The sequence below is a fragment of the Oncorhynchus clarkii genome, chromosome 6, assembly GCF_045791955.1.
Source record: "Oncorhynchus clarkii lewisi isolate Uvic-CL-2024 chromosome 6, UVic_Ocla_1.0, whole genome shotgun sequence".
Lineage (NCBI taxonomy): Eukaryota > Metazoa > Chordata > Actinopteri > Salmoniformes > Salmonidae > Oncorhynchus > Oncorhynchus clarkii.
Window position 1 is genome coordinate 73,535,079 of NC_092152.1, and position 15,948 is coordinate 73,551,026.

At 40.8% G+C, this 15,948-nt stretch overlaps 1 protein-coding gene across 5 annotated transcripts in view; it reads left to right on the forward strand.

Annotated features, from left to right (window-relative positions):
- The first annotated feature begins 1,054 nt into the window (after window positions 1–1,054).
- The window catches only part of LOC139411591 (BTB/POZ domain-containing protein kctd15), a 29,538-nt gene continuing 14,644 nt past the window's right edge, over window positions 1,055–15,948 (forward strand). The window contains exons 1-3 of one of the 5 annotated variants that reach the window (XM_071158149.1): window positions 1,055–1,136; window positions 4,597–4,772; window positions 11,068–11,212. In XM_071158149.1, the coding sequence (XP_071014250.1) occupies window positions 4,609–4,772; window positions 11,068–11,212 (309 nt within the window). In that variant the 5' untranslated portion in view covers window positions 1,055–1,136; window positions 4,597–4,608. Of the gene's footprint in view, window positions 1,137–1,532; window positions 1,757–1,872; window positions 2,192–2,948; window positions 3,365–4,596; window positions 4,773–11,067; window positions 11,213–15,948 lie in introns of those variants that run through there. The other 4 variants (XM_071158148.1, XM_071158147.1, XM_071158145.1 and 1 more) reach the window with 4 other exon arrangements.

The window sequence follows — 15,948 nt, forward strand, 5'->3', positions numbered from 1 at the left end:
CTCAGCTAAAATCCATAAATTAAGGAAATTAACTGATGGGGCCCAGGGCAACTTTGTAAGCTATTTAAATCTTTAAATTTACAACATCCCTGCATACTTCGTGTAATTGAACTAACTGCAGGGTTGTTACTTTAATGAGAAAAAAATCCTGCCTTCTTGCCTCCAATTTGTACTCCTGAAGACAACAAATGTATGCCAGAGGGCAAGTTTATCTTGCCCTGTTAGGGGGCTGCTTCCTAAGGCAGCTCTGATTTCTATCCAATTCTTTCGTTTGGCGCGCCAATCACCAGACATGAACAAGGTAACCACCTCCTTCCTCTACGTGACGCGTTTTAATTCGATCAATCAATCAATCAAATTGGAGCGCAAAAGGCAGCTCTCATCGCAATCGAATTCACCGTATTATTTATATTCCTTCACTATTATTTTTTCTTTGGACCAATAATAATTTCCCACACTGGTTGGCGCCAAATATCAAGAAACCAAATAATAGCTGAGCGCGGTGGAGTGTCTGAATTCCACAGTAGGCCTACAGTAATTACCGTGTTCAATGCATCAATTATTCACAGTTATTTACACGCAAATAAACAAACACGCAAATAAATAAATAATCACAAGCCTATGTGAGCACCTGCACAGGAAGGAGGCAGAGCAAAGAGATATCACTTTGACTTACACAGAGTGCCTTTTAGCCTACTATAATGGGGATGCAACGCTGATATAATTTTGGGGGGGCATTGTAGCGTTTTATATAACAAAATAAATAAAAATTCCGACATTTAACACAATGCATCTTTAGGTAAATTTGTAAAATACTCTAACTGGGCTAGCAGTCTGCTTCGCTGTTTGCATAGGAAATTGTCACTGCAGACATCTCCATCTAGCCCTGTGCTATAATTGAAATGGCGCGTTTAGCTGGAGGCAGGTTGTGAGGGCGCTTTCTGCAATAGCAGAATGCATGTCGATAGACGTCATTTGGTTTTAATGGCCTACAGGACATTTGGCGTTACTACTGGAGACATTAGTGGAGAAGGGACAGGGGAAAATCGCCGCATGAAAAGTATCCAAGGAAATCTACATATGATTATTTTATTGACACTTTGTCAACAAGTTACTAGTGTGCCTTTATAATAGCTGTAAGTACACGACTAGGGAAGCGTGCCCTGTTTTACTTATTTAACTGGACAATGGAAATGTATGCCTAGCTGGAAATGCCTGGGGGATTTTTACATCAGACGAAATGACAATGATTAAAATCTGCTTTTTTCCTGCTCTAAATATATTGAGCGACGTGACACTTGCTTGATACTGAATAGCACTTAACCGTTACCCCCTGCACACCAGAACGTTAAACCGTTATAGGGGCTGGTCTATTTATATGTTTTACCGGAAAATACGAAAAACCTAGCATTAATTAATATATCTGGTCATAGACATCATTTTTGTAAAAGGGAGAGAGTGTCACTTTTTCGTTTTTAAAATCTGACTGGGTGCGAGTAGAGTAGAGCTAATTGTAGCCTAATCCTTGCCCCAGAGGCGTTTGGGCAGCCCGGAGCAAGAATTCATTTTTAGCGCTGCTCTGTTATTTAGAGACAGGATTATTGGCTTTCTTCTCATAACAGACTGGCAGTTTCATTTATTAAGCAAAAAGACACTCAAGAAGCTAAAATACGAAGCAGGATTTGACCGACTCAATTTTTAAGTGTATACAAATAAGAACCGAAAGGGGAAAGGAGAGGTCTCTTCTATGTATAAGGTAAGAACGCTGCTTTGCTTCTTCCTGTGCCGCTTTTGTGGACAGAGCTTGGTCTGAGCAAGTCAGCCAGCATCAGCTATAGATAGATCTTTAAAGCCACAGCGACCCTTCTTTTTAATCAATGTAGCTTTCACTGGTAGATTCACATGCTTTAGAACAGTTTGTGGATACAGTGTTGGCAGTTTCGTTCCAAAGGAGCGGATTCTACTTGAGGAATGCTTGGGTCAGCTATTGGATGGCACTCTAGTTATACGAAACTCCGGGCATGTGAAAAAGGGGAACGCAGTCATCAGCTGGGACTGATAGATACTGGAACGGATTCCCTCAGACTCCTACGATGTTTGAAACGGTATGACTAAATTCATATTAAGATACGGCATTTCCTCATGGTATGATAGCCTACAGCATCAGCGAACAAACTATACTCAACACCAGGTAATTTGGAATAACTTCACTTGTAGTAGGGCTATGTTTTGTCCAGTCTGGGAAAGGTGTGAATGTTTGTCTAGGCTGTTGTCTTTCTCTTGTTGTGTATTGATGCCGTTGGCATATTTACGCATTCATTTTACGCATTGTTCGCTTTTGAATCAAACGTCTCTGAATCTTAATTTCATGATGGTAGAAATGAGTAAGACGCCATATTGTGCATCTGGTAGAAGTAGGCTATCCGTGCGCATCAATGTAAACTATTCAAGAGGGCAAAAGTGAATACTCTATGGATCTCTGCGACTGTGCATGTTCTTTTTGGCTATTTTATTTTATAACAATTATGGACATTCTGATCTTTACTTTGTACAATTGTCAAATATATTTCTTTGGTACACCATTTCGTTTCAAACCCGCTTATTGGCTAGAGTTACTACAGCTGGAATGTTGGTCAATAGGAAACTATTATAACACAAAGTCAGGGAACAGACGTCAGTTGATCTCATTCAAACGAGTCAATGGTAATAGTTCCGGTATTTGTCTTTTTTTATGTGAGAACTCTTGTGAGACTATAAGGGCATCGAGTTTATTGGCTTATAGCCTTTTAATAATGATCATCTTTACCCCCATATTGATCATATAATAACAATATGCTTTCCAATATTCACGTTACCCTCCACTTCTTCAACTCCTCCCATCTTAACCCTGTGTGTGTGTGTGTGTGTCATATCTGGTATATATTCCCCCAACAATATTATCGGTATTGGTTACTGTGGCCCATGGCTAGCCTCATACGCCAAAAACTTCTTAAGTCTTTTGAAGTCTTTCTTTCACTGGGGCCTGAAATGTATCATCCAGCGTCGTATTAAATGATCATTATTCCTGAAGGCTTGGTGGTGTATCCAGCGAGGCGGGCAACACCCTGGAACATTCTGTAGTCTTCAACAACACTTTGTGCCCCAGGGCATCTCGCCTGGAGCAAAGGGCTGAATGAGCCCTAACAACTGTCTTCTGTTTACCTTTTATGGTTAAAATTCAAAGCTTAGTAAATGTGCTCTTGCATGGAAGAACAAGTTGATGAAATGCCTTTCTTTCAAGTTATAATAATTTAGTTTATTCCAGCGACCCGCCATTTTTGCAGACATGATGGATATATATTTTTTCATGAAACCACATCCTAATGTAAGTTCCTTGACATTTTCTAACTATATATGTTTCCAATGAAACTGACTCTGATATTAATTAAACGTTTGTGAGTTGAGATGTTGGGATTTAAATGAGAGGCCTGTGCGTAATTTTCGCAAAATGCAAAGTAAAATCCCCATAGGAAAACATGTCATTTTGATCAATCTTGATTAAATTCGATTGTAGTGATTGGTTGTAAGCAAACTTGAGGAACTATGATCCCCAACACCCACATGTCTGTTTAATAGCCTACATCATTGTTTAACCCAACTCCGACGCGCTGTATCCATGCGGCTCGGACTGCACTGTGGCCTGAAGCACGCCAACCCAGTGTATGCTACCTGGATGTTACAAAGGGGTGTAACGAAGGGGCTCTGGAATAGTTTGGGAGGGATTCATGTAATGGATAGTTGACATTCATGAAGTGGTCATATGTTTCTCATGCCTTCCATCCAACATACCCAATATTCACACCAGCCTGAGGACTTGCATCCTTTCTCAGTTGAACATGTGGCAAAAGCGTGCCCGCTTTTCTAAAAGGTAATTGGAAGATTCCGAGCAATTAATTAAAACTCCTGACCTTGTAAATGTACATTAATTTTCATGACAGATATTATATAGAGTTATTAAGTAGTTTGTCTTCACATCTTGATTGGTCCTGTTATGTTTTATTGTGTTAGATACATATAATTGCCCTTGACTCATATGATACGAGATTATATTTTTGATGCACCAGTAACTTTTTTATTACATTTCCATGTATAGGACATTATTGTGTGGGGTTCAAATAAAGAAACAACACAACAGTCTTGTAAGGGGTGAATGTTTTCTTATGTGTGGTTCAGGAACAGTGAGTTCAGTGAGAACAAATGCCCTGGATTCCGTATTCTCAGATTGGTGGTTGGTGTGTCTGGGCATATCACGTCTAACACATAACACGACCTTTAATTAGAATATTGCAGTTTGTTTTATCCCCCTAGAGGCTGACACCTAGCATTCCTCTTTCTGGAGCCGTAATAATCATCCTCCTATCCTGCCCTCCGGCGTTCAATGAAAAGATGCAAACATACTTCATTAGAACGGTGGCAATAATTTGTAAGCTAAATATGCGAGCAGACAGACATGGAAGTGATCTGATAAGGCTCAGGATCGCACTGGCGGAAGATACAGACTTTCTGAGACCCGAGTAATTTATGATGTCTATGGCTTTTCCATTTACTTGTTTTCAGGAAGGAAGAAGCATGTCACGACTGTCTTTGACCCGGTCCCCGGTATCTCCTATGTCCACACAAGGAATCCCTCTACCGGCTCAACTGACAAAATCGAATGCTCCGGTTCACATTGACGTCGGGGGACACATGTATACTAGTAGCCTGGCTACTCTCACCAAATACCCAGACTCAAGGTAAGGAACCGGATATTCTCATTCAATAAGTGAAATGTGTTTGTCTCGTTTATTATCCACAGTGCCAAGATGTGCCACCCAAGGTGCTTTTGTTGTAGGATTCATTTTTAACATTTTTTTTATATAGGAGTGTAGCCTACTGATACATATTGTATTTGAAGTTGTCTCCCACCATAAACTTAAATAAGTAATTGTGCTCAGTAACACTTTTGTTAGCACATGATGCTCCAAAACCCCTCATTACAAGTGTTTGATATCAGTGATATACTTGATTGCTTTAATGATTGTTTCTCTCTAGTTTGATATGGTATATTGGATAGCCTAACCTCCATATGGCCTCATTTGAATTGTATTTGATTATAATATGTGTATTACACATGGAAATGTGTTAATTGCCGTTGCTGACTCTTTCATTCACTGAAATTATGCTACAGGTTTATGCACGTTAATTGTACATTATGGAGAGGGAAAATGTCAGCTGTTATTTCACCATTATTGTAACAAAACCAATTTATCTAAAACCATCTCTAATCCATGTCCAAATGATTTGCAACTAAAAACCAGCCATGCAACTTTATAGTAAAGCTAATAGTTTATGCTGAAGTTAGTTCATGCTTTCTATAGAAATGACCCATTATGTTATATATTCCATGAGCTACATGCTCAAGACAATTGCTATTACTTGAAGCCAGAGTTTCAGCTAAGCCAAGGTAAACATACATCAGTTTGTAGGAAGATCTAAGGAAATGCTTAGAGGAAATGTATCAACATAAGTCTTGGATATTCACACAGCTCTGACAGGAAATCACTGTCAGCTACTTTGTTTTCTATGTCCATAAACCAGCATGATTTATCTTGTGAGAAAATCTTCATGCCTATAATAGGCCATTGTTTATCCTTAGTATTATAATGTCATGTCTGTCATTGCTATAAGCTGTGTTTGGTTCATTTAAGAGGGTTGGATAGCAAGACAGGACCAGATACTGCAGGTACACAATACCCGAGTGAACATTTTTGTTATTACTAGCATTATGTGCATATTACCCACCGTTTTATGACATTAGAATTAGAATTTCAGTAAATCAATAGTTGATATATTTGGATGACTTTCCAGATGTTCAAATACAGGTTGTTTCATATACACTCACTGTACCACAACACATATTCCCTGGATGTACATGAACCAAATGATACCGTGTTGTGTTACACTTATGTCTATACTATTTAGCATGTAACTTTTACACCACCATGTACCTCACACAGTGGCGGTCGGTGCCGTTTAAGACGAGGGAGGACGTTTTTTTTAATGAGCATGCCCTTATTTCTGTTACAGCATATTGGATGACTGCCATTCATATTCCATTCACCCAATTCAATGTAACAGCGATAGGTTTAGGCTACAACATGATACTCAAATTTCCCTATACCAATCATGAGGTTGCTATAACAGCCTATGAATGAACGTTTATAACGTTGGTGCACACAGGTCGAGAGAAAAATTTGAGGCGACAGACAATGACCCTTTCAATATATCTAGCTGATCTAGGGTGTAATCATTAGTCCAACAGTTGCAAACAAGAGTTTATGTTGGACAAATTCAGGTATGTTTATCCCCGTTTTGTTTTTCAACAGAATCCGCAGAATGAATACACTTCTGATCATGTGTAAACAGTTCACTTTCATAGCAGGCAGATTGTTTTCCTTCTCACATCGATGCAGACTCCTCCTCTTACCTTTTCCCTTCGCTTGTGGACTTCAATGCACAACACATCAGCTGTATGTGACCAGGCAAAAAACCTTTCCATGCCAAACCATATCATAACCGCTACACACAGCCTACATTGTTGATAAAAAAAAAAGGAAATTCACTGATGATGGCCCTTCCCTTCCTCCTCTGAGGAGCCTTCACTGACCTCACATGATGATATTGCATAATGATGTTACACATTGCATATATACATTATACACAAGGGTGAAAAGCCATACAAATGTAACAAACATGCTGTATAGTAGGGAGCTCAGAAGCAGTGCTTTTACAGTAAGAGTAAAGACAGGATACCACTGTGTATGTGAGAGCCAGTCTCTCTCTCTCTCTCTCTCTCTCTCTCTCTCTCTCTCTCTCTCTCTCTCTCTCTCTCTCTCTCTCTCTCTCTCTCTCTCTCTCTCTCTCTCTCTCTCTCTCTCTCTCTCTCTCTCTCTCTCTCTCTCTCTCTTTCTCTCTCTCTCTCTCTCTCTCCTCAGTGTTCCACACAGTCTGCCTCAGGGGTGCACTTTCCTCTGGAGCCAGTGGAGGAGGAGCCCTCTTGTGTGAATTAGGATAATGGCTGACAGAAAGCAAAACAATTACACTGCAATAGCCAGACTTATATGCAGTCTTTTTAGAGGACATCCGGTGTGGTGTGCATGGAGGAGTCTAGTCCTAGTCCGCCATCCATGATCCACTGAAACTTGACAATTAAAGAACAAGGTTCAAAGAATTGTAAGTTGATGATTACTTTTAATAGATTGCTGCGTTAATAATGCAGAGTGCGTAGAGAAACTTAGTCTAGTAACTAATGTCTGGGTATTCATCTTCCTCTGTACAGACTGCAGTAAGGGACAGAGGTCATCAAACATTGATACCCGCTCTGGGGAGTTCACAGTTAAGGAGATAAGCTTCAGAGCTCCATTCTACTGAGGCTGAGGAAAGTAAATGAGAAGAATATTACACAGACAAGGAAACTATTTTGAAATGACCCTTGACACAAGTTATTACTTATTTTGATAATTCATCTGGTTTCCATTATCTATGAGCGATGGCATATAGCATATAATATAGCATAAAAACAAAAAATCACCTTCGTTATTCAAACCAGCAACCTTTCAGTTACTGGCCCAACGCTCTAACTACTAAGCTACATGCAGCCACCCCTGGTACTGTCTACTATGCCAGGGGTTCTCCAGCATTTGGGCTCCCCCCACACTCCTCTTGTTGGTGGAGAGAGCATTTTGCCGCTATAAACCACAATTTCTTGCAATTCTAGACATTTTGCCATGTCTCATGTGTATTCATATAGTATTTGAGTGACTCAAACATCACAACAAAATCTATGGGCAAACAAACCTAGCTAAAAACCTTTAGCTGACATGGGCTAGTTGATCTGGGCATTTCTGACAAGTTATAAATAGCTCTCTAAAGTATACAATGGATGACATGACAAGAGGAATACTGATGTTGCATGATTGCACCTTGTGCATTCTACAATTTTCTTTTTTTTTAAGAGGGGGGGGGGGGGGGGGTGGACCCCCACAGTTTGAAAACCACTGTAGTGTGCTACTATACCACTTGTTCTACATTCACTCAATATACCACTCTCCAAGTGCACTATTACTCCCCTTTATGAATGTATTTTACACATGAACAACATCATTCATTAAAGTTTGAAATAGGTAAGAGTTCAGTAATGTTTGAACCTTCAATTTTAATATCTGTGTACACTTGACAATGGGCATCCCTACCCATTTGTAAATCTATTCACACAGCCAGTGTACTGGCCTTGAAGTTGGGTTTGATACATTCATCCAAACACACTCTGGGCATTTGTTTTCACAGACATATGTAAGATGTCCTGTAATGTATGTCAAAATTCATTGGGAATCTATTGAAAACAGCTCAGGTCTTTCATTTTGGAGAGAGTGAAAAGCTGCACTTGTCTTGACCCACCCACATCCCTAGCCATGAGTTTCAGACTCTAAACTGTTAGTCTGACATGTGTAGGTCCATGAGATGTCTACCTACCGCCTGTGCACCCACGCTGCCTCTACTCATCACCGCTGGGATGTGAGATCAGAGATGCTCCAGTCCTTCACAAACTCCCACTCTGCCCCTCTCTCTCTCTCTCTCTCTCTCTCTCTCTCTCTCTCTCTCTCTCTCTCTCTCTCTCTCTCTCTCTCTCTCTCTCTCTCTCTCTCTCTCTCTCTCAGGCAGGCAGGCAGGCAGGATGGTGTATAGCTCTCTACTTGTCTGACATGACAGAAACAAAGCTGGGTGAGGGCGGGGGTCCGTCTTTCAGGTGCGGAGGGCCCCCAATCGGTGATTTACCAAAAGGAAACACTGAGACCGAGGGAGATACAGAAAGGGAGAGAGGGAAAAAGAAAAACAGGCAGCATTTTAATTGCTTTTTTAAAAAAAAGTGGAGATGAAAAACAGAGTTAGCCTGGAGGGGTATGGTGAAATTCTAGCTGGAAGAATTGCAAGACCATATGAGAAAGGAACACCTCGGGCATAACAGGGAGATGAGTATTGGTTTTTTATAAAGCATTTTGCATCGATTTTCAGAGAGAAAGGGAGAAAGAGAGAGGGAAAAGATGGAGAGAGAGAAAGAGAGAGAGAAGGGGAGAGAAAGTGAGTGGAGAGAAAGAGAGGGAGAGCATCTTTGAACTGGCTCTCTTTGTACAGTTAACAGGAAAGGAAAAACATGGCAAATTCTACATGATAGGATTCAGTCTATACCTGATGAAGCCCTTTGATACAGTCACTGTGTGTGTCTTTACAAAGCAAAGGATTGTAAGGGAAAGTCAATGCAATTCGCTTTAGAGATTTAAACTATAAAGTCAAAACTGCAAAATGGTCCCGTGTGGCTCAGTTGGTAGAACATGGTGCTTGCAATGTTGGAGTTGTGGGTTTGATTCTCACGGGGGACCCGTATGAAAATGCATGTACTCACTAACTGTAAGTTGCTCTGGATAAGAGTGTCTGCTAAATGACTCAAATGTAATACAGCTCTGTGTGTGTAGATTCCCATAGCATCTCTCTTTCTTGTGTTATGTCTTATAACAGGATTTAACAGTCACTGGGCTAAAGCAGCTTGTGAGAATGAGACTTTCTGGTGGTTTTATTTGTGGTTTAACTGTACTCAGCTGACCTAAAAGCTGTTAGCATGATTAAAGAGCTGATTACATCAGAACAATGATAACAGAGAAGCCTTCTCTCTGCCAAGAGCTGTTTCTGGGAGAGACGAGGGAAATGTTTCAGTCAAACCATTTTAAAGGTTTCTCCAACCTGGACTGCCACTTCTACAGAAAACTGTTGAGTGACACATACAAATACTTAAGTAAAACAGCGATAGAGACACCATTTCAATCATGTCTCTAATAATGACCAACATAAAAGTCCTATTTCTCTTCCTTCCAGGTCTATAGCTATTATCACCTAGTGCAGATCTGAGGTGAAATGAATGAACTAATGGTTGAGAGCTACAGTAGCTAATGATGTAGGATCTTAATTTGGGCCAGTTTGCTACATCAGGAAAATAATCCTACAGCAACAGGAAATGTAAATTTTTATGTGGATTATAATTAAGGGATTTTTTTTGTAAGGGAAAATCAAGTCTGAAATGTAAAAGTGGACATTACAAACTTCAGAAGCCTTTGTAAATGTCAAATACACTACACGTTTTTAATTTCCTGCAAAGTCCTCTTGCAACAGGGTGATCAAATTAAGATCTTACATCTGGACCTCAACAACCTCACAAGAGATGAGAGAAATGTGTAGTTGTCCAACCATATCTCAAGGCATCTTATCGACAGTATATGGTGGGTGAAAGCTAACAGATTACTGCATTTTCCAGTGTTAGCCAGGCTCCTTATTCACTCCTGGTTACATTTCGAGAGGCCAACTATGGATGGATGCTTGGCAATCTACAGGTGTCTTATTACTTAGAAGTTATGTCCATAATTCATGGAATTTCCCTCTGTTGTTCTGCATTCTAATGGAAAATCTGCGTCAGTGATTTTAGAGAAATTACTTTTTGAGTGAATGCTGTTTCACAGCACGAGGTGTAATAGTCACACTTCGGGTCTTATTTGTTTTCAAAGAAGAACAAAATAAATACATAATTCAATAGAACATTTGTATTTAAAACACAAATAGGTATCAGAGTATGAACATCAGAGCATCATGGATTCAAATGCTATAGAGAAACATATATCATATTTCATTGTAGCAAACCCCAGTTAAATGTTTTATTTACCATTTAGTAATAGAGCTTTAAACTGAACCCATAACATTAATATCTGTAAGTACCAACTGAGACACTGTATGTTGTCCTAATCACACAGCAGAAGGGACACTTCAAACAGGCCTGGAACACAGGAAATGTGCCTTAAGCCCCTTGTTTCAACCAGGATGCTAATACATTTCAGACTTAGAGCTAATAAAATGGAAAAAATAAATGGAGGGTAATTGTTTCATACATTTGAAGGCAGCCGCTCAACTCAACCTCATTCCATTATATGTGTGTGTTTCAATTTCCAGAATCAGCCGTCTGTTTAATGGCACAGAGCCCATCGTGCTGGACAGCTTGAAGCAGCACTACTTCATCGACAGGGATGGAGAAATATTCCGTTACATTCTCAGCTTCCTCAGGACCTGCAAACTGCTTCTCCCAGATGACTTCAAGGTACATGATGATTTGTATTTGCACACCATAGCACCATGTGTACAGTATCTGCGCTGTATGAACTCACACAGTGTAGAAATATACAAAGGATAGATGATTGATTCAAAGTTTGATCTTCCCTCTCATCTGAGAGGAATGTCCAACATGTTAGTTTTAGCTGTCTATCAATTTATATTATAAACATTATTTAGCATTACTTTCACATTCTATAAGTCAATATCAGCAGTCATTTGTTTTATTACTAAAACATTGGAAATCTAATCTAATTAATCCCCACCGATTTATCATTAAAGTGATGCTTTGAAGGTATTGAATAATTTCAGCCAGTCTTTCTCCCTTTGCAAATTATTCTGTATATATTTTTAATACAATTTGTACAATATATTACAATTTGTAAGTGCTTAAGATCCCAGACTGAACATTTAATATACAGTGGAGGAAAGGTGAAAATTCGGTCTAAAACATAACATAGTTCTGTGATGTGAACAAAGCCCAGGGCTGTTGTTTCACACAAATAAAATTATTTCTATAGAGGTGAGGCCAGGTGAAACAGGCTGTATAGCCCCTGTTCCACTTGTTCCAGTCTGACAGTACCACCCAGTCTCCCAGCCACTGCCTCTCTCTCTGCTCTCAATAAAGTGCCATGACAGTTTAAAGGAACTGGGCTTGAGAGGGAAGTAGGAATACTAGAGGAGGCGAGAATAATGTGGTCTTGATTCTGACAGAGGGGAATGTGTGGGGAGGGAGTGTACTGTAGGTGATGTCTACAGACAGACACACACGCACGTGCATGCACGCACGCACGCACGCATACACACACACACACACACACACACACGCACACTTTTATACAGTGCTCTATCTGGGAAACTGGAGCGACTTTGGTCCATGTTAGCCCACTGTGGCTGCACACACCTGTCTCCTGTTTCAGAGTGCGCATGAGGAGACTCTTTCCTGGATGCGCTTGGCTTAGCAAAACAACCAGCTCTGGAAATATACACATATTATTGTTACTAAGTTATTCTACTTAGAAACAGAGCAAAGATTCAGGCCAACGATCGATCATGGCCAAATCTTCTGTGATATAACCACTTTGATCGATCTAAAACACAATTAGCAAAATGTAAAGTTCCGGTTGATGATGTCTAAGGAGAGCATATTCAGTGCTCCATCTGTTCCTGTCCTTCCAGATCCCTTTTAGTTCAGTCTATTATACCCACATTTCCATGTCTTTCCCTGTCGGCTTGGAGTAGTTCATCACTCTGGCTAAGGGGAGTAGAGGAGAGGCAGATCCCCCTGGCTAACTCTCAGGGCCAAGCATTATGGCTGAATGGGGACTGACCTGAACAACAGTGAGAACATGAAAGCCTCCTTCACATTTTTGGCAAATTACATTTTGGTTTTGGTTTGATCTGTATAGTGTACTGTATGGAAGCTATAGCTGTTCTCATCCACTCCTATTCTACACAGTCCAATCAGCCAATGACTGTAAGTGAAACAAATGCAGCATCAGGACTCATTGTTTCAACTCATTACATTAATTCCCTTGCATCAAATCAAATCAAAACCAAGTTTATTTGTCACGTGTGATGAATACGACAGGTGTAGTAGACTTTACAGTGAAATGCTTACTTACAGGCTCTAACCAACAGTGCAAAAAAGGTATTAGGTGAACAATAGGTAAGTAAAGAAATAAAACAACAGTGAAAAATAAAAGTAGCGAGGCTACATACAGGCACTGGTTGGCCGGGCCAATTGAGGTAGTATGTACATGAATGTATAGTTAAAGTGACTATGCATATATGATAAACAGAGAGTAGCAGCAGTGTAAAGAGGTGTTGGGGGGGGGCACACAATACAAATAGTTCGGGTAGCCATTTGAGTACTTGTTCAGGAGTCTTATGGCTCGGGGGTAAAAACTGTTGAGAAGCCTTTTTGTCCTAGACTTGGCACTCCGGTACCGCTTGCCATGCGGTAGTAGAGGGAACAGTCTATGACTGGGGTCTTTGACAAGTTTTAGGGCCTTCCTCTGACACTGCCTGCTGTGGAGGTCCTGGATGGCAGGCAGCTTTGCCCCAGTGATGTACTGGGCAGTACGCACTACCCTCTGTAGTGCCTTGCGGTCGGAGGCCGAGCAGTTGCCGTACCAGGCAGTGATGCAACTGGTCAGGATGCTCTCGATGGTGCAGCTGTAGTACCTTTTGAGGATCTGAGGACCCATGCCAAATCTTTTTAGTTTCCTGAGGGGGAAGAGGCTTTGTTGTACCCTCTTCACGTGCCCTCATCCAGCCTCCTCTCTCTCTCTCTGTTGATCTGCATACCTTTCAATTTGTGTGAACTCTAAAAAAAAAGGAAATACGGTTAGGATGATTTGAGTATGTTCTTATCTGAACACAATCAGTGTTGGCGTCGCCCCAGGCCTGGGTCTCTTCTGCTGCTGGCAGCCAACATGCAGTGTGTTTAGCTAAATCAATGTGAAAGCCTGCTTAGCAGTATAGTAACAAATATTCAGCATATATCAGTAGATGTAATACAATATTCACCCTTAATGTGCTTTCCACATGACATATTTCAGACATTATTCAGACTACAATGAATCACAGAGTGTAAGCAATGCTCAGTCAATTCGGTGATGGTCCTTAACCATTCTGGTGTGTTTTTGCATGTTACAATTATATTCTTATATCAATGAAGAGTAAGTTCTTTATTTCTCAGTTCGATCCAGTAGATTTCTCAGCCACTCACAGTGATAGACAAAGTGTTGTAATATTAAGGCTAACTCATTTCACATTCATTATCGTCTTATTCATTATCACTGCATATAGGTCAGTGGTGTTGCCATATCCATGTCAAATGAAAGGGCAGAAGGTAACTTCTCATTTTGTGGGTTTAGTTAGCTGTTAAAAAAGGATTTTGTTCCTGTTCCCCTCTATCTGTATGCTCTCTCTCTCTATTCTCTCTCTCTCTCTCTCTCTCTCTCTCTATTCTCTCTCTCTCTCTCTCTCTCTCTCTGTCTCCCTCTCTCTCTCTCTCTCTCTCTCCCTCTCTCTCTCTCTCTCTCTCTCTCTCTCTCTCTCTCTCTCTCTCTCCATCTCTCCCTCTCTCTCTCTCTCTCTCTCTCTCTCTCTCTCTCTGTATGCTCCTTCTCTTTCTCTCTCTCCCCATCTCTCTATTTTTCTCTCCCTCCATCCTCCCTCCATCCTTCCCTGCGATGTTGCCTTGCCAGTGGGTGATCAGGTCGGATCATTATTTTGGAGCTCAACCGGCCTGTCTGGACACAGGATTGTGGGATAGATTGTCTCTTGGAGCTGGCAGCATACAGCCAAGACAGAGCTGTTGGGCCTGTCTCCCCTCTCATCCTCACTTCAGCATTACGTTAGGATTATTCTGTTGTTTTCTGTTCTGCCTGGCTCAGGCTCAGGATGACTAAAGTGCCTCGCAGACAGACCCCTGTTAAAAACACATCCATCCGTGGCTTCAGACCTGTGAAGGATGAGGAGCTACACTTCGATACAGAGAGCACCCCTAAGGGGGAACGTCTCTTTATGTATTTTGTCAGCCGCAGTGAGGAGGGCCTAGAGAAGGCTGAGAAAAAAAGTCACCGAACCACCCCTTCACATTCTGTAATATTAAATATTAGAATGTCGGCTTAAGATGTGTTGGGTCACCGCCTGCTTCAGCTAGAGTTGGTTTTGGGCCATTCCTGGTTTTCAGATGGGGGGTCGAATGAGGGTTAAAGAAGCAGAAGGTTTTTCATGTTAGGGTTTTTCATGCAGGGGGATTTGAAAGTGGCTATTTCTTCCATCCTGACTGAGGCAAGCAGGGTTAATAATATGCTGTTTGCTGCTATTGCCGTACCATACTCTGTACCCAGCAGTGTTCTGGAGAGGCGTGGGGCGAGGGAAAACTCTTTTTAGATTTGGTTTCCCCAGCACCCCCAGCACCCCTAGCACCCTCAGCACCCCTAGCACCCAACACCCCCAGCACCCAACACCCAACACCCACAGCCAATGATGATGTAGTCAGACTGAAACAGTCACGCTCTCTTTCTTTCCTCTGCACAAACCCTAACTTACTTTAGAAGTGCATAAAGACTATAATACACTGCGATCATCAACTTTTCTCTTGAACCAGATTCTTTCATCAAGAGAATGATTAGAAGGTCCTGATACCGACCAAATACATGGAGGGTATGGTAACTCATTATGTCATGGGAAATATTGTTTCCCTTTGTGCTAGGTTGAAGATGACAATTGTTAAGACAACAAGATTCTAATATCCCATAGCTCTTTTCAACAATGTGACCAGCTATGCTAGTTAGCAACTCTGCTAGTAGTTAGCAACAGTGCTGGTCCAAGATTTGTGACAACGTTATCTTAACCTCTGTGTATTTTTGACCTACCCTTTGTACAGGAAATGCATCAAATAACATTTTAGGAATGCAGCACCCATAAATGTAGCAATTTACCTTTGTCTAATTTCCAGCTAGAGCTACCTGTAGCAAAATCAATTACTGATTGTTTTGCTAGCATATTTACAATACTCATCTGACGCAATATAAAATTGTGAAATCAGAGCTTAACTTCGAGCCACTATTCACATTAGACATTACCATAAAATCCCCTCTGTGTAAAGCATGCATAAAAAAATAAACCATGGCTTATATTATAATTATCCTCATGTTCACTTCTTCTCCCATATATATTCCCCTCACATCCCCTCTGTTAGCTAGCTAC